The 18,767-nt window shown below is 31.8% G+C and overlaps 1 protein-coding gene across 1 annotated transcript; it reads left to right on the top strand.

Moving 5' to 3' along the window:
• The first annotated feature begins 2,491 nt into the window (after positions 1–2,491).
• On the top strand, positions 2,492–16,582 carry LOC110103705 (kinesin-like protein KIN-4C). Its single transcript, XM_020832514.2, has 27 exons — positions 2,492–2,635; positions 2,759–2,977; positions 3,144–3,290; positions 3,397–3,549; positions 3,653–3,900; positions 5,091–5,272; positions 5,351–5,475; positions 6,350–6,386; positions 6,490–6,581; positions 6,675–6,788; positions 6,863–6,976; positions 7,408–7,494; positions 7,590–7,776; positions 8,814–8,914; positions 9,337–9,435; positions 9,507–9,620; positions 9,690–9,806; positions 9,891–9,971; positions 10,576–10,647; positions 10,724–10,817; positions 10,963–10,994; positions 11,084–11,169; positions 13,055–13,126; positions 13,214–13,441; positions 13,786–13,927; positions 14,984–15,472; positions 15,795–16,582. Exons 2-27 carry the CDS (start codon positions 2,840–2,842, stop codon positions 16,086–16,088), a joined length of 3,645 nt encoding a protein of 1,214 aa, XP_020688173.1. The 5' UTR covers positions 2,492–2,635; positions 2,759–2,839; the 3' UTR covers positions 16,089–16,582.
• Positions 16,583–18,767: the final 2,185 nt, after the last annotated feature.

Raw genomic sequence — 18,767 nt, 5'->3', positions numbered from 1 at the left:
ACTAGTGGAGATGAAGGATCTGTGGATGAATTTACTATGCAGACTGACCGTCCTGTTAAATCGTTTCCATCTCGTGGGAGGGGTAGACGTGGTAGGGGTAGGAGATGATTTACATTGGTTCTCTCCTTTGGGTTGTTGTTTTTTTATGGTAGTTGATTTGAACTATCTTTTATTTGTGATGGTTACTGTTTTGCTGAAGATTGGTTGTAGCTTGGTTATATTTTGAGGATGTGATTGGTGGTTTATGGCAATGATGGGGCTAGGGATCACTTTTCTAAAGCCTTGGCTTGGTGCAACCTTTGGTGGTGTGACTTTTGCTCGTTTGGTCCTTGATGCGATTCTACTCTCACTCCAAACTGGATGGCCCACGCCTGACTTTGGAGCAGTTGGAAGGCTCTGCCATATATTGAGCCTATTGGGGTGTAAGCACCCTAGTTTTCGGGTTTTTCTGTAGTTTTTGTATTTTCGTCCCTTATTTAAGTTTTTTGTATTCCCCCTTTTGGTTTTGAATGAATATTATTTTGGTTAAAAAAAGCATATCATTACTTATTCCTTCTATTATCGTGTTGATATCCACATATAATTATTATTAATACGAAGTTCAAACAAGTAAACCTTAAAGATCCATTAATTTGGCAAGGCCAAAATAATTTTTTCATAATTTATGGAAAGTTAACATGCCCAAAATATTTTTTTTCATAATCAATTTAGTTCCAATTGGTCTATTTCTATGTTTATTCCTCACCTAGATTTTAATTTTATTTACTAGCCAACAATCGTAACTCCTAATGTAGAACAACATCAAGTTGTGTATAGGCCTTGACAAGATCACAAGTAAAATTTCACAACATTGCATGAATTATGTAATAAATTGTTTTAATTATTTCATTTTTTAATGTGTAGTGGCTTGGATGTTCTTGGATGTTGACCCTCCATCATGCAAATCCTGTATAGTCAATCTTCTCTCATCTTTTCAAGGCATATTAATAGCTTCACTATAATTTAAAGAGTTGTAACACCATTCAAACATAGCATATTCATTTCATCGGTAGGATCATAGTTGGAAGGCTATGAAGGTCAGAGAGATGGCAGTCGAAGAGCAACAAATGTCAGAGGGATGGTAGCCGGCAGGCAACAAATGTTGGAGGGACCGTAGTCGGTGGGTGATGGAGTGCGGAGGGATCGTAGTTGACATGCCATGGAGGTTGGAGGGAAAATATCTGATAGGCGATAGAGATCGGAGGGACCATAGTCGACGATCAGAGGGACAATAGTCAGCAGGCGATGGAGGTCGAAGTGACTGTAGTCAGCAGGCGACAGTGATCAGAGGAATTATAGTCGACAAGAAACTGAGGTAGAAGGAACCGTAGTCCGTGGGCAACTGAGGTTAAATGTATCGTAGTCGCGCATATGATGGAGGTGGAGAGACCATAGTCGGTGGACAATGGTGTTCATAGTGATCGTACTCAGTGGTCAACGAAGGTCCGAAGAACTATATTCAGCAGGTGATGAAGGTCGGAGGGATCGTAGTCGAGGGGCAACAGAGGTTGGAGGGACCTTAGACAATGAATGATGGTGGTTGGAGGGATCATAGTCGGCAAATGATGATGATTTGAGGGATCGTAGTTGGATAATACTTAGCTTAATCTACCCCAACTAAACTCATTTGAGATATTCAAAATTGTTAGGCTTTATTCCATGAATAAAATCTTGCAATCCTATTTGTGTCTAAAACGCATATGAACTATAAATTAATTCTTCATGGTGTTCACTTGATCTATTAATATTAACACATTTCATTGAGCTTATTTATATTTGATTATTTGAGCACTGCATACTTCATTATAATACATTCTACTTCTTACATTCACATTTGTTATCTTATTTTGTTGCTTATCAAGCCAAAAAAAAAAAAAAAAAGTTCTGATTGATAAAATAGAAGAATATGGAAGTGCATTGAAACATGACATTGTTAAGCAGACAACTTGGTCGTGTCGACACGGGTCAGGTTCTGCTTGGGTCAAGTTCGAGTTCAGCTCCTGGATCTGTTATAAAATTTGGTCAGGTCCGGGCCACTTGAATTGGGTCCGAGTTAATTCTAGATCTAACCCTAATACCCATTTTGACACCTCTGGATAAAACAATTAAAAATTTAATGAAATAAACAATATAAATTAAGGTTATATTATGCTTTTTTTGATATTTTTTAAATCAAAATAATTAAATGTTAATTTCATATTAACTTAATTTCAACTGTTAATAAAAAAATTACCCACCTATACATATTTGAAATTTGAATTGAGAGTTGTGGAATCATTATTAAAAAGCCGAAGGGCCACCCGATCTCCGTCTGATGTCACAACAGTTCAATTCGTGCCCTCGCTCACGTGATTGCCGCCCAGATCCTGCACGACTCACGTGACATTCTTCGTTTTTGAATTAGCTTGCAGCGAAGACCTCTCTCATCGGCTCCTTCTTGCTCGTCCGAACTGTGGAGAAAGAGAAGAGGAATAGAGGAGAAAACGGGGAGGAAAAGGAAGAGAGAAAGAAGTAAAGAAAAAAAATCCTCATCAGAGAAGGGAAACTATCCTCTCATATCCACTCCGATCCTCTCCGATCGCTGGAATCGTCGTAGGTATGGCCTTCTCTTTTGCAGTTATTGGACAAATCAGAACCTGGTTGTATCTTTGTTCTGAAACATTCTGCTTAATCTATTGATTTTTTTTTGTTTTTTTTACGATTTTTATTTCTTTTTTAGGATCGATCAGGATCGGGGAAATATTAGGTCCTGTTTCATTTCATACAGATTCCGCGTTTGAATTTTCTGACAGGGATTGAGATGGATGAGTGGGGCGAGGCCAAATCCTCGTCGCAGAAGGAATGCGTGCAGGTTGCAGTTAACATCCGACCATTGATCGCATCGGAGCTCTTGCTGGGATGCAGAGATTGCATCACAGTTGTCCCTGGCGAGCCTCAGGTAGGAGATTCTCATGTTCCATTTACATTTGATTCTTGAAGCTGGTTTGCTGTTTAATTTCTCCGTGTTTTTTATTTTTTATTTTATGGTAAGGTGATTCTCATAAACAAGCGAGGATTCTTCTTCACATTTGGTAATAATGTATGCTAACTGAAAAAAAAAACAGGTTCAAATTGGAGCTCATTGTTTTACTTTTGATCATGTTTATGGAAGTTCTGCTATTCCTTCAATTCACATATTTGAAGAATGTGTGGCGCCATTGATTGATGCAATTTTCCATGGCTACAATGCAACTGTTCTAGCTTATGGACAGGTACAACATTCTTATTATAAGATTAGTGAATTCAGACACGCTCACTCTACAACTTTTTATTACTATTTTTCTTTTCTAATTTGGCGTTACCTCTCTATTATTTTAGACTGGTTCTGGAAAAACATATACAATGGGAACCAACTTCAATGGTGAGAGTAATAGTGGCGGGATTATACCACTGGTAATGAATAGTATTTTTAAGAAAGCCGGTGAAATGAAGAAAGACACTGAGTTTTTGATTAGAGTTTCCTTTATTGAGGTCATCTTTTTTCTTAATATAGTCATTATTTTCCTCAATTTTCTTACTTTTCTGTAGCTTCTCATACATTTGAGAAATATTTCTATCATGTATTTTCTACCAGATTTTCAAGGAAGAAGTTTTTGACTTGTTAGATACACATGCCAATGCTACTTTGAGAAATGACAACAATTCTTCACTTGCCAAACCATCTAGACCCCCAATTCAGATTAGAGAAACTGTCAATGGGGGCATAACCCTTGCTGGAGTTACTGAAGCAGAAGTTACATCGAAAGAGGAGATGAAGTTATATCTTATGCGTGGATCTCAATCTCGTGCCACAGGAAGTACTAATATGAATAGTCAGTCAAGGTTGGTATATTGAAAATGCACGATAACAATGCAGAATATGACTTTTTACAATTATATTTTTTGTGCAATCACTCTATGATAATTTCTTTCCATCCCATTGGATGAATTTAATTTTTCATGCCTTCATATGATTGTCATATTGCATACTGCTCGATGAGCTTTTAAACATATATTAAGTTGTTCAATTGAATTAATTTACATTTCATTTTTAATAAGTGCATTCAATCTATGCCATTTAAAAAAATCATTGTTTAATGATTCCCTATACATTGTGACAGCTGCTTTTTTTTGGCTGAAATATCTTAAAAATAAAACTTTTCCTCTTTGTTTGCGAAGTTAAAGAAAAAAGTGCAAAACAATGATGAATTTTGATTATGCTATGCAGCTATGGGTAGATGAACTCTTGAAATGTAAGGTGTTTTAGATATCAAATATTTATTTTTATTCATTACTTTTAAAATGTGATGGACTTTGAGTTTGGCAAGTGCTTCTCTTTGGAAGGTTAATTCTACTTAGATTAATGCATACTATCTTTGTGCTAAGTTGGGAAGGGTTATATTTTTGGCTAACCAATTGTCATATCTAAAGATGCACTTTCTTTCCTTTTTTTCTTCTTATTACAATAATTATTGATGATGTTTGATAACATTGATGCTTTTTTAGTCATCGGCATGATTGAATCTTTGTATTACCCAATTTGTTGCCAACAATGCAAGTACAATAACAAAATTGCGTCGTGGTATATAATTTTATGTTAGTTCCTATCACAAATTGTTACAATTGCAGTCATATATTTATGGTCAAAGTATTTTATTACTACACCTTTTTTACCTCTTCATGCTTCATACTGAATGAATGGAGTTATCAGCTATTTATCTTTCCATAATATAGCATTATTGTCTTGGATATTTTTTGATTTGTGTATCTAGGTGAAAATATAGAAGCAAACTCAAATACATCCATAACCTAGCAAGTGCTTTCATAGCAGTTACCTAATGAAGAAACATAATAATTATGTATAATCATACAAGTATGATGCCCGAATTTTTTTGGCAATGCTTGTGTGCATGAGTTTGTGATTAAATTAGCTAAATTTTATAAAAAAAAATGACTAATTTGTTTTGCTTACACCTCTCATTTGAAATCTGATTACAAGCATATTTTATAATGATTTTTTTCCTTTTCTCTAGTCGTTCACATGCCATTTTTACAATTTGCTTGGAGCAAAAAAGATATGCTGATTGCAGTAGAGATGGATTTGTTAGTAATGATTTTGGTGATGATATCTTACATGCAAAGCTTCATTTGGTTGACCTTGCTGGATCAGAACGTGCAAAACGTACTGGAGCCGATGGGATGCGTTTGAAAGAAGGTATCTATGAATTTTCTTATTGTTAGCTCCATTATTTGATTTTCACAATTTATTTTTAAAGACCATAAATCTAAGCAGGTATACATATAAATAAGGGCTTGTTAGCTCTTGGTAATGTGATAAATGCCCTTGGTGATGAGAAAAAGAGAAAAGATGGGGGCCATATCCCTTATCGAGATAGCAAGTTAACACGTTTGTTACAGGTAGTGTATATTCTTCAATTATCATACCCATGTTCTAAAATAGTTTGATGAGGCATTTGATCAGTTGAGAGCTTCTATTTATATATTTTATCTATTTTATTTTAGTTGGCTTGACATATGCGCTATTATTCCTCAAAGTATAGAGAAAGCTGCATAAAAAGTTATGTTGTTTGGCTTGTTTTACTGGGAAAGGGAAGGGAGTATTTGAAACATGGTTAATAGAAAGGTTAAATTAGAATATTGTTTAAAATTTTATTCACGTTTGATCTGACTTTTAGGAGAACTCAAAGAGATGCTCAAGCTTCAATAGTTTTTTCTCTAAATTTTGATGAATTGAAAATTTGAACATGATTATATCTAAAATATATATTGAAACTTAAAAAAATTAAATTGGGTTTGAGATATTTGTAATTGATGTTGGCCGTCATATGTAGGGGCTTTTATAATAGCTTTATATGAGAAATGACATCTTATTTGTGATTATTTGGCTTCTTTTTTTTAAAAATTCCAATATTCTTAAGTAGTTTTTTTATTGTGCATATTAGATTGTAGACTAAAAGTTTAAGTTAAGTCTTATAATATAAATTGTTATTGTTTTCAACCTAGATGGGTACTTGCTCTGCTTTTAATTTTACAAGTATAGCATGCCAAATAAATGGTTTAAGAATCTTGACTTGCTTCTACAATAATGATTTTAGCTTGCTGTCATTACATTTTTAAGTGAATTTTATGTGCAATAGCATATAATACTTGATACTCTATTACACTTCTCTTTAAACAGAACTTTTTTCCTTCATATCCGGTAGTGTGCATTCATTTAGTGCATCTATTGACAATGCTAATAGTTTTTTACTTATAATTATTTTGACCGCAGGATTCTCTTGGTGGAAATAGCAAAACTGTTATGATTGGTGAGTTGTGATTTTTTTTAGCTTATTAGTCCATAGTATAGTGGCATACTCTCTATCAATCCATGGAAGAGAAAATCTATGATTTTATGTGCTTTAATGATAGCTTGCATTAGCCCTGCTGACGCAAATGCTGAAGAGACAATAAATACTTTAAAATATGCCAATCGTGCAAAAAATATACAAAACAAGGCAGTGGTATGTTATTTAATAACATGAATTTTACTTTCTAGGCCAGGTTTATTACCTATTCATTTATGCAAGTTATTTGATTGCTTGATTTAAATCCAGATAAATCGTGATCCTGCATCAATTGAAATGCAAAAATTGCGCAGTCAATTAGAGCAGCTACAGTCAGAAGTTCTATTTTATCGTGGCAACAGTGCTCCTTTTGAGGAACTTCAGGTGCAAATCTATTAAAGTTGACTTTCTTTGTTTTTAGCTCAAAGTTAAATGATAATGTAATTCGTTATTTTCAGGTTCTTCGTAAGAGAATTACTTTGCTTGAAGCAAGTAATGCCGAGCTCCATCAGGAGTTAAAAGAACGTCAAATTACTTGTGATCATTTATCAAAATCCGCTTTAGATGCTCAGGTGCTTGCCTGATCATAAAATTCTTGTTGTTGGGACTTGAGTTGAACTTACATCAAATATTATGTAAAATCCTTGGATGTAAAATTTTTTGTGTTGGCTAAAATATCTTGCAACTTATACTTTCTTTAACTATTTTAGATGATTAATTTTTTTCCATAAATAACTCTAGCATGTTTTCTGTTTCTCAAAGAAGCTTAGCAGCCAAGTAATATTATTTTTTATAATAATGGCTAGTGATGTAGGAAGTTCAATAACGTGAAACTTCTTATATGAATGTTTACATATTCTATTTCATACGAAATGCTGAAAATAAGTGCTTATGATGGCTTCTATTCTTTCATATTGTGTCTCTTCTTTTAATAATATATGAATTAAGGTATTTGTGAAATTTAATTTCTTAGTGTATGACTAGATCATTGTTAATGCACTAGGTTGAAAAAGATAAGCTAATTTTGAAGATTGAATCAGCACGTAATGGAAAATCGTGGGATGAGATTGACTGTGTAGAAAATACGCAGGTATAAAGCTACTTAGGATTGTCTCTATAAATATTCTTGATGCAACATAAGGTTATTTTTTTTTACTGATGACTTGTTTCTAAAAACTCTTCTAGAATTTGGACTTGTTGATCGGTTATGCATCAAGGATTCAAGAGCTTGAGACAGAGCTGGTGCGAGCTCAAAATTCATGTAATCCTAGTCAAAGTGGTTTCATGGATTGCCTTGGTTTAGAAAAAGAACAATTTTTTCCAAATCTGCATGGGTTAGAATGTATCCCTGATGGGAGGACCATAGAATCTAGTAAGTTACAAAAGCATCTAACCTTAGCCCTTCACCTTTTTTGATGTCAAATGTTTTCTTACATTTTGGATAATTGCTTCAATGCTTATGTTTGTGTACTTTGATGGAAGTAGAATGCATTTATGAATATCTTTTATTTTGTCATACTTTATAGCATATGAAAACAATTGCATCTAACATGATGAATGCACCAAATAACACGATCTCAAGCATTGTGCTTCTTAATTCCCAATGTAGAGATTATATGTTCCCGTCTTTCCTACGGCCTTCATTAAAGAACTTCATATTCAGTAGTTTCTTGTGTTGAGCGTCGTCTACAATTAGCTTTGTACCCTACTTTAAATTAACAAAATAATTGGGATATGTTTTATCCATTATAAAAAATAGCATGTTGAATGGTTAGAATTTTTTACCTAAAGGCCATATATGGGATAGATTGAAATTGGACTAAATTAAATAGTGGTGTTGATGGTTGTTTCTTTTGTAAATAATAATTTACCATTATAGTTGTTGCTAAACTGTCTAATTTATCTCTTTACCTCATTAGATGCTATACGTTGTCTCAAATATGTATAAATTATTTGCTATCATGCCTTTCTTAGAAACAAATGCAATGTACTGATTTTTGCCTTTATTTTGTTCCACTTTATAATCTATAATTCTAGTGCATCTAGCACAATGAATGATAGTGACTGCGATTAAAACCAATCATTAAGGGCCATCGTGTAGTCTATTGAAAACTGTGTTTGAAAATTTGGAAACTCAAACTAATTCTTCTCCTTTCTCATATATCTCGAGCATTTTGCTGATTTTCCACCATGTATTGAATGAAATTTCTATGTACTTCTATTTCTTGTCTTGATGTTTAACAGTTAGATTCATCACATTTCTTCAATTTTTTGAGCGCACCAACTTATTAATGTTTAGGAATGATTAACAGTGATGAATCAGAGATCTGTTTTTTACTTTGATTTTTGAATTTTATATGCCATTAAATTGTTTTTATTGACATGTATTTATGTGGACTAATTCTCTAGGCGAGGCTGAATATGATGAAAAAGAAAGGGAGCATTCCTCCCTACAGGATAGATTAGACAAAGAGCTCCACGAATTGGATAAAAGACTCGAACTAAAGGAGGTACTTGAACATTGTTTCTTAAGCTTATATATGAGTAACCATCTTTCAATTGATAAGTTTTTTATGCAATAATTCATTAGTTCACCTAGGATTTGATAAGATTAACGAGCAGTCTATAATTTCTGTTTGTGCATGTTAATTTCATTACTTGTAAATATAGAAGAATAATCTATCTTCCCATGTATAAAAGCTTTAAACATTTTTCTTGTAACATGCTTCTTATCCCTTCCAAAAAGATTACTTCTTGTTAAATTTTGATCCTAATCCTTTGAGATTTCCATATTTTTTTGCTAATGGTTCATAACATTTGTACATTTTTGGGATGCAAAGTTATAATATCAATTAGTTTAATTGCCTATAGCACATAGTAAGCATTGTTTATTTTTTTATATTATACATAAGGTTTTCTCTTCTTTAACTAGGCTGAAATGAAAAGGTTTGCCAAGGTGGATACTTCCGTACTCAGGCAACATTATGAGAAGAAGTTAATGGAACTAGAACATGAAAAAAGGGATTTACAGGTAATTTAATCTACTGACTTTTTGATGTTGAAACATGCATGCATCTTAATTGTATTTTTTTACCCTTGCAGAATGAGATAGAGGAACTTCGCTTTAACCTTGCAAATATATCATCCACTTCGGGTGATACTGCGCAAAAGTTGAAAGAAGAATATCTTCATAAATTGACTATGCTCGAATCACAGGTTGAGTTAAAATGTGTTTCTTTTAAGCATGATCTCTTCATGCTTTGTGAGCCTTTTATTTTTATTTAGGTGACTGAACTAAAAAAGAAGCAAGAGGCACAATCTCAACTCTTAAGACAAAAACAAAAGAGTGACGAGTCTGCAAAACGACTTCAAGAAGAAATTCAAAAGATAAAGTCTCAAAAAGTTTGTTTCTTCTTTGGATATATTTGTTATTATGAAAATTTTCATAATTTACTACTCAATAATTGAGAAGTTGTTATCTTTTAGGTTCAATTACAACAGAAGATAAAGCAAGAATCTGAGCAATTTAGATCATGGAAGGCTAGTCGGGAGAAAGAAGTTCTGCAGGTAATTTTTATATTAGAGAGAACTTTTATTTTATGACTAGCAAAATGTGCATAAATTGTTTCATTGCTAGCTTCCCAAAATAAAATGCATTATCCTACTTCCACCAAGTCCTCCTTCCCGCTTTTCTTGTGTATTTGATTGTTTATATATATATATATATATATGATCGTTGAAGTTGTTGCAAGTTTAGTAATCTTTGGAACATTTGAGGACAAGTGCACTCTCGAGAGCAATAATGATCAGGAGAATGAAAATAATAATTTGCAGGATGAACACCAGAAAAAGAACACAAGATGGGTTATATTATTCAGTGAAATTCACCTTTATTTAAGGCCACAATGAGAGATAAATGTCTATCGGTTCAGAGAATAAATCCACATGTAAATATGATACTTATTTTTATCTTCATAGTACTATTTTATCTCTCTTTCTCTTTTATTTTCTCATCAAATATATGAGCACAGTTCTTCTATTTGTTGTGAATATTAAAAGAATGATAAGGCCAAGCCATAAATGGCTTAAGCAGCCTTTTTTTTTTCTATCATAAAGAAGCTTGCCTTTTTTTGTTATTTCTTTTAATGAAATTATATTTGTTGTTAATTAGCTTAAGAAGGAGGGACGGAGGAATGAGTATGAAATGCACAAGCTTTTGGCTTTGAATCAAAGGCAAAAAATGGTAATAATTTGTGTTTGAGCATCTTTTTCCATTTCTAGCATCATGCAATTATGCTTTTTCCATCCGTCATCACTAGGTTTTGCAACGAAAGACTGAAGAAGCTTCTATGGCCACAAAAAGATTAAAAGAGTTACTTGAAGCTAAGAAAGCTTCCTCTAGAGAGTCTTCAGGTTGTTACTATAGTTAATGAATATATGTTATTCTAATTTATTACTTTTATCATAGTTCATATACCTTGTTTTTAGCTTTTTTTTTAATAAGATTGATAGCATAAAGTAGTAAATTTCTTTAGCACTAAAACAATGTTTGATGCAGGTATTGGACATATTAATTCTTCTGGAATTCAGGTATATAATGTTATTTCTTTATCAATTTCTTAAATTCCATTGCTTTGGGAAAAACTTGACACATATTGATGTTTTATATTGTTAAATAGGCTTTAATGCAGGCTATTGAAGATGAGCTAGAAGTTACTGTTAAGGTGTATGAGGTTCGTTTAGAATATGAGCGTCAAATGAAAGAGTAAGAATTTTTTTTTTCGATTTATTAATTAATTTGCATGGATGATTAATGTATTTTTAATTTGAAAGTGGATGCTTGATTAATATGTTTCTCTGTTTCAGATAATCATTAGGATTATTTAGCGAATCATAATTTTGTTTGAGGTTCAATTATTAGTTCAAGATAAAAATCCAAATGATGAGTTTAATCGTTGCTGCATATTTTAATAAAAAAATATACGATATGTTATGATTAGTTGACTTAATAATAGGTTTTGGTCTTAAAATTTTAATTTATTTCTTTTGATTTTACATATTTTATGTGCAGTTGATTTGATTTAATGATGCTTTTACACTCATCACACATTGAATGTTGGGGTTTTATGATCATCTTGACAAGGGATTGCAATTGTGCTGCCCTTTTTATTTATCAAATTTAATAGTATGTTTAGGGGCCATTTGGCTTTAAAAGTGATTTATATTGATAACCCATACAATATTTTTTAATGTTTTGTTTTATTTTTTTTGTTATTGAGCTTCTACAACTGGTGTTAGGCTATTATGTGAGGTTTTCAGTTATAACCTTTTGCTAGTAGTTTTATTGCTTGTTTTAGCTACGTTTGGTCGACACATTTGATTTTTGTGCCATCTATCTTTATGTTTTTGATGGAGCTAAAGATTAGTTGTTTGCTTACTAAATAAAGCTTGCAAAATATATATTTTTTGGCTAAAGATACTTTTAATCAAGATTAGAAATCTTATTTTTAGTTTCAGTTTTGTTTTAACATAAAATATTTAGTTCAAGTGATTCCAATAATTTCAAATAGTGCTTTATGTTTTGATTTCAATAACTTTTTTATTTTAATGGGAAATTATTTTAAAATATTATACTAGATATATTTATTTTTAAATTAATGTATATGTTTTAAAACACTTTTATAAGTATCAAGTAATTGTATTTAAAATTTCAAGTTATTTGAATATGTATAACATTAAAAGAAAATATTTTTGTAAAATGTTATAAATGCTTATTACTTAAAAGTGGATAACAATGTTTTTTTTATTACAAGCTCTACTAATACATTATTATGAAAGTATTGTTTTATAGTAATAGGTAATATTGGTAGCTCTACTAATCTAACTATAATAATTAGTATTCTTTTTTGAATCACTCCAGTAGAAGCAATATCCCATCAGCTAATACCAATAAATACTATAGATTCTTATAATTATCATCAACATAAAACATTTTATGTAAATTTTTCGTCACGTGTAATTATCGAATGTTTTCTTAGCTTAGTTGAATTATGCTCTTTATTTATGTTTAATTAAGCAAATATTTTTTTAACGGTATTGTTCTAGCTCAAAACATGAAAATTTAGCTCATAGTTAGTAAAAAAGTCCTATTTTAACCATCAAAACATAAGGAGTTTTAGAAAGATCATACTCTCAATGAGTCTCAAATTCGTTTTACAAAATAATTTAAACTATATGGTCAAGCCATCCTCATAATTTTGCATGTGAATCCATTATTTGAAGTTAGGTTCTATCATGAACTACAATCATCATCATGCAATGCTTCAAAACTTGAATCTCTTGAAATCTAGGCTATTTGTTCATTATGAAGTCTTAAAAAGCTTGATAGGTAGAAATAATGTTTAGTTGATCAAAGCCTTATGCTTTTGGTTACACTTCAGTAGCTTGATCTACAACCAATTTCTTAAATATGAATCATTTGGTAATTTGTTTGTGCATAATAGGTTATTGTTAATCTGTTGGTGGTGCAATGTGAAATTAAAAATTTTATTGATATATTCTACAGTATTTAGTGTTTTGGTTTTAAATTTGTTCTTTCTAGATTTTTTTGAACTAAATTGACAATTTATTTTTATTTTGCTGGTCAATAGAAGGGCTACAATGGGAAAGGAGCTTGCTAGGCTCAAAGAGGAATCTGAAATTGCTAGACAGAAAATTTTAAGGTAACTTGTTGTGTAATTAAAAAAAAGAATATGAATCACATATTTATGCTTAGTTGAAGTTGATATATGATATTGTTGCTCCTTCAGCGATTGCCCCCAAACAATGTCTCCAAGTGCTAGAAATTCAAGAATTGCAACACTTGAAAACATGCTAGCTACTTCATCTAGTACCCTTGTTTTAATGGCATCAGAGTTATCGGAAGCAGAGGAACATGATCGGGTGTTTAGTGGTCGAGGAAGATGGAATCAAATTCGCTCAGTTGCTGAGGCTAAAACTATGTTGAATCATCTATTCAATTTAGCATCATTATCAAGGTACAAAATGATTACACAAAAGTATTGCTAAAGGTTACCGGATATAAGCTTTAATACAACTAGTTTTTTTGTTTAATTATATATTCTTATTCTTTCAAATAATAACTTTGCTTAATGTATTCTTCTAGTTTGTCTTTTTATCAATAAAATGCATCTTTTTTATCTACTTCTAGCTTAAAACTATATATTAAACATGTTATATTAACTGAATAAATGTGTTTTCAAGCTAATGTCATACATTATTTAAACTATCTATCAAGAAGATGACATGCATGTAATCGTTTATTTTAAATAAATTCTCATTCATTTGATTACCATAATTTCAACCCTTCTATTGACTTTAGGTGCCAATTGTGGAAGAAGGAAGTTATCTGCAGGGAGAAAGATTTTCTAATCAGTGAATTCAAAGAGAACATATACAGACTTAACAGCCTAGTTAGACAGCTTGAAGCCGAAAAAGCTACACAAAATGAGACTGATATAAAGGTTCACCTATTTTGTGAAATTCATTATTTCTTGCATAGTGGAATAACTTTATTTTTTTCATTTTGTTTCACTTATGAATTTTATATCCATCCATAATATTAGATGATTTACAATGTGTTTGAGGGTTTTGTTGGCTGTTTGTCAAAATACGGTTAGATTTACATTAAAGTGTCCTCTAAATGTCAATGTGTTATGTCAGTTCTTTGTTTGGTTTCTATATTTATATATAGTTTACAGGTACTAGATTTATTAAGAATGATTATAGCCTTTTTTTTTTTTTTTAATTTTCTTTAGCCAACAAGATAGCTGGTCTAGAAGTTGGTTAATTTGTCTGATATCCAAAGAGCAACTAAATTTGTGCATTTTTTGTACTTCCGATCTAAGGATGAATGATACAAGAGTTGTTGTAAATTCTTTATGCACTCTCTTAACACTATTATTTAGATAATTTCTCTTATTGCATGTCGATCCCCTTTTATGTTATTGTACAAATTTTTTCTAGCTTGTGAAATGTAAAATTGGATTTTATTATCATTTTTTAATGTTAAATAATATTTTAATTATGATTAAAGCTTCATTTGATACTAATGATTTAATTTTTTTTTTTATTAAAATTTTACGAAAGCTATTTTGTGGACTATATTTTTTGTTCTACCATCTAAAAAACACATTTTGAGATAAATTGTGAGAAAATCTGGAAAAGACTTCTTCAACATTTTCATCCAAGTATCACCTGCTTGTTTTGTTGCAGCTTATTATACCAGGACAAAGTAAACTGTTGAACCAAATGAAGCATAAATTAATCTATTTCTATGGAAATTTAAAAGAACAGGTGAGGCATTCTAGCATGACTTCCTCAAGTTGTGAAAAAGGCTTTGTTTTGAGGAAGGTGTTATGCTACTTTTGTTTTCATGGTTATGTGTGCTTGTTTAGTTCTTCTGTTTAACTAACTAATGGATTTTTTAAGTGATTTTTATTTTATTTTGTATCTTTTCTTTGTCAACATATTTCTGAGCAAGTAACTTATTCTAATATAATGTTTTCTATTTTGCATAGATTCCACAAAAATTCATAGTTTTGAATAATGGAAGAGAGAGTTGTGGCGAGGAGGATGCTGATATGGATACTTCAGACTCAGAGGACATGCTTGACATGGAAAGTGATGAGTCTGATGAAGATTGGGTGGAATCTGGAAAGGTTACAATAAAGAGAAGATCTAGGGGAAAGAAGTATAATGTTGAAGATGAAAACAAAGTTTCTGAAAATGATGGCCGTTTTTGCTGTTCATGCTCAAAAAACTCAACTTGTAAAACAAAGAAGTGTGAATGCCGACACATCAGTAAACCATGCAGTAGTCAGTGTGGTTGCAATGCTTCGAAATGTGCTAATAGGGAAGATTCTTTCTCTAGTTTAGATGATGAGAAGACCATGGAGTTAGTTTCTCAAGGAACATTGCTCCTTCAAAGTGCTTTGGGTGAGAAACCTAAGATAGATTGCTGTAGCCTGCAACAACGTAAGCCCCTATCTGACATTGGGAATGCACAGGTATGTCTATACCTTTAAGTGTAGTTATATTGTTCCTTCAATAATAGGGCAAAACTATTATATATACTTCATCTGAAAACTATCGCTAAAATACTCAGTAATATTACTTTATGATTTATAATTATATTACTATAGTAAATTGCATGTTTTTATGAATTTCTCTCTATATTCTTTTTAGTTATATGCATCATTGCAAGCATGAAATATTCGTTAGTTAAACTCATTTTAATTTTTAATTTTTTTGCTAAGTTTAATCTTTAAATTTTATATTTTTGAAAAGAATTACTCATTATACTATTCTTCTACTTATTGTGATTCATAGGTTGACCCAAAAGCATCAAAACCAAAAAAGAGAAAAAATTGGGGTAAATCAACCATTCAACTTGTTGCAGAACCTATTGAATCCGTAGCACCTCAACCAAATGAAGTTCCAGACAGGGATGACATAATTCTACGTCTCCCACGATCAATGGAGACAATTTCATTGGAAAGTCATCAACCATTTATTGACAGGAGCTCTCATAGAAACGATGAATCTGCGAATAAAAACAAGGAAAATAGTGGGGCCGTTGTTGTTCCTCTAAGAACTGATGAGAAGGAAAGCAGAATTCTATGATCTTTCTCTTCCTTTTTTTCCGGTTTAAAGTTTGATATGAAGTATTTGCATGAGAGAAGCAGGTTTTTGAATAATGAGCCTGAATAATGTTTGTCTTATGAATCTTCATATATAATTTGTTCAACCTTACAATTCATTGGTTCATTGAACTCCATTTTTGACAGCACTTCATATATAATTTGCTGAAGCTCTGTCCAGCAGCCCCATTGATACTGTGCCTGTTGCCTAGAGCGGTTCCGATAATAATATTGGAACTTATTTTGTTCAGAAGAAAGATCATCCTTGCATTCAATTAAAAACTCCAAGTTTCTTTCCATAAAAGGTGCAGTTGATAGTTTTAGACGATCAAGATCACACCGGACAACTGGAGAATCAGGCTCTAGTTCTGTCATGAATGCACTAATAAGTGCAGAATTATAAACCTTAATAGATATCTCCTCAAAGATATCCACCCATGACAATTTCTTCTCCCTCAAATTCTCTCCAGTAAAACTGTTATGTTGATTCTGTAAGCTTCAATGCCTTGATTGGACCTTGAAGCAACCTCCTCTGTGGCCAAGGCTTGAAGAAAAGATGCAGATTGAAAGTCTAAGCTCCTACAGTGAGCTGCATCTTAATATATCTATTACAATAATCTCATGAAAGCATTATATTTTCTTCAAAGCATACGCAATGGAATTCTATATTCAAATATTAATGAAATAATAACTTTCTGTTGTATGGGAATGTCTGTTTCCTTCGGTTTACTTTGTTTGTAAAGTTTATCAGGAGAGCACGGCCAAGTTAGAAGTTAAATGACCTAATTTGAGCATTTATAGTTTCAAGGGTAAGATTAGTTAAAAATTATTTTTAATAAGTTACTATAAAGTTACGAGTTTCTTTTATGTTGCAAATATTTTTTAAGAAGTTGCTAAGAGTTCAAGTTATCTTCACAAGCAAATAAGTTTTGCATTAAAAAAAGAAAAGAAATAGAGAGACAATTAAAACATATATATTTACAGCTCAAGTATTTTTAGTTTCACTCAGCTTTAACCTCTTATTGATCTATACTTATTGATAATTTACATCTAATTTCAAGTACCAATATAGGTCCAATTATTTCTTCAGTTTGTGAAATTGAGGATGCAGATTTTTTTTAATTATTTACATAGCTCTAAAAATTTGCCTATTTTTAAAACTATTACCATATCATTTTTTTGAACCTGTGTATGTGCAGGTTGTTGGATCAAAATTTATTCTTGCCCTTATTGACATGTTTGGCTAGGTAGAGCAAGGGAATAGGAGGAAGAAATTAGTGAGTATAGAAAGTAAATTAATGAAAAGCCAAAAAATCTATGTGCATTGTAAAAATGATATGTTGATCCAAATATGTCTCTTAACTCCTTATTTGTAGGAATAACGAGGCTACAAGAAATGCTACACCTTGCAAAAATAGTTAAACAATACATTAGGATGATCATCTTTGGTGGATCCATAAAGGTGATTGTCCTAAATTAATGGTGAACCCCTCATGGCAAGTGACAAGTTTTCTGAGTGGATGTAACTATGATAAAGGGACAAATATAGTTGGTGAAGTTATGATAGTAGACTTCATAAGTTTGTGCCTATTGTACCTTAGATGGGCTTATCTGTGGGGAATATATGTCCTTAGTTAGCAATCATTGCTAAAAGAAAAAAGTCATGAGTTGAGTGCCTCTTTCGGTGAAAACTTTTTAAGGTGAGTTCTTTTGTTAACTTTTTTAGTACATGCACATTCTTGATTAAGCTTAATGAGGACTAGCTGCGTTAATGCAAACATTTATAGAGAATATATTTACTAGTCCCTCACATTGCTCCTGTGTATGCTGCTCAAGGAGAGGCTTGTTCTAGACAAGCATGCCTCTTGACTGAGCTTCCTTGGAGAAGAACCTGTTTGGTAAATGCAAATTACTTAGATGGTCAAATACATACATTTAGTTCTTCAAGTCACTTTTTATTTTGGAGAGAAACTTCTAAAAGGATATGACAATTAAGAAGGAAAGTAATCAACATTTCAACCAAATGATAAAGAGAAAGTAAATCAAGTTTATTCCAAGATTTTACTATTGACTCGAGATGAGTGCATGTCACAACCCAACTCGATATGTCTGAACTGGGAAATAGCCAAATCATTCTCCACCAATTTTACTCATTCCATTAACCCTAAAAATTCTTAAATTTTCAGTGGAACTAATAGACGCCTCAGCATATCCATCAATTCTCTCAGAAATTTATAGCAGTTTTTCTCTGCAGTACTAGCTAGTCGAGGTGCATACCTGGCGAATGAAGTAAACTCAGCTTTGTATTGCATCACCATTCTATTCTCTTACTCTAATCTCATAAAAGCCTCCTACATCTATTATCGGGTTAAGAAAGGTTCAAATAAGTTTTGAAGATAGCAATAAACTCTGCTCATGTAATATATGCTTTCATCTTTTCCTAAAATTTCTCCCACTACTATCGTATCCACTATCTCTCAGCTTCTCCTTCAAATAGAAATACTAGTAGTGGTACTTTCCTATTATCTGGACAATACATATTATTAAATATTTCTTTATCCTCAGTAGTTAATCTTTTGTTGCTTATGGATTTACCTTTTCCTTGAATAATGAGGGATTCAACTTATGAAAATTCTACAAATGTTATCTTCTTCAGTCTCCT

The sequence above is a fragment of the Dendrobium catenatum genome, unplaced genomic scaffold, assembly GCF_001605985.2.
Source record: "Dendrobium catenatum unplaced genomic scaffold, ASM160598v2 fragScaff_scaffold_1558, whole genome shotgun sequence".
NCBI classification, from domain to species: domain Eukaryota; kingdom Viridiplantae; phylum Streptophyta; class Magnoliopsida; order Asparagales; family Orchidaceae; genus Dendrobium; species Dendrobium catenatum.
This window is presented reverse-complemented; position numbering and strand designations above follow the sequence as displayed.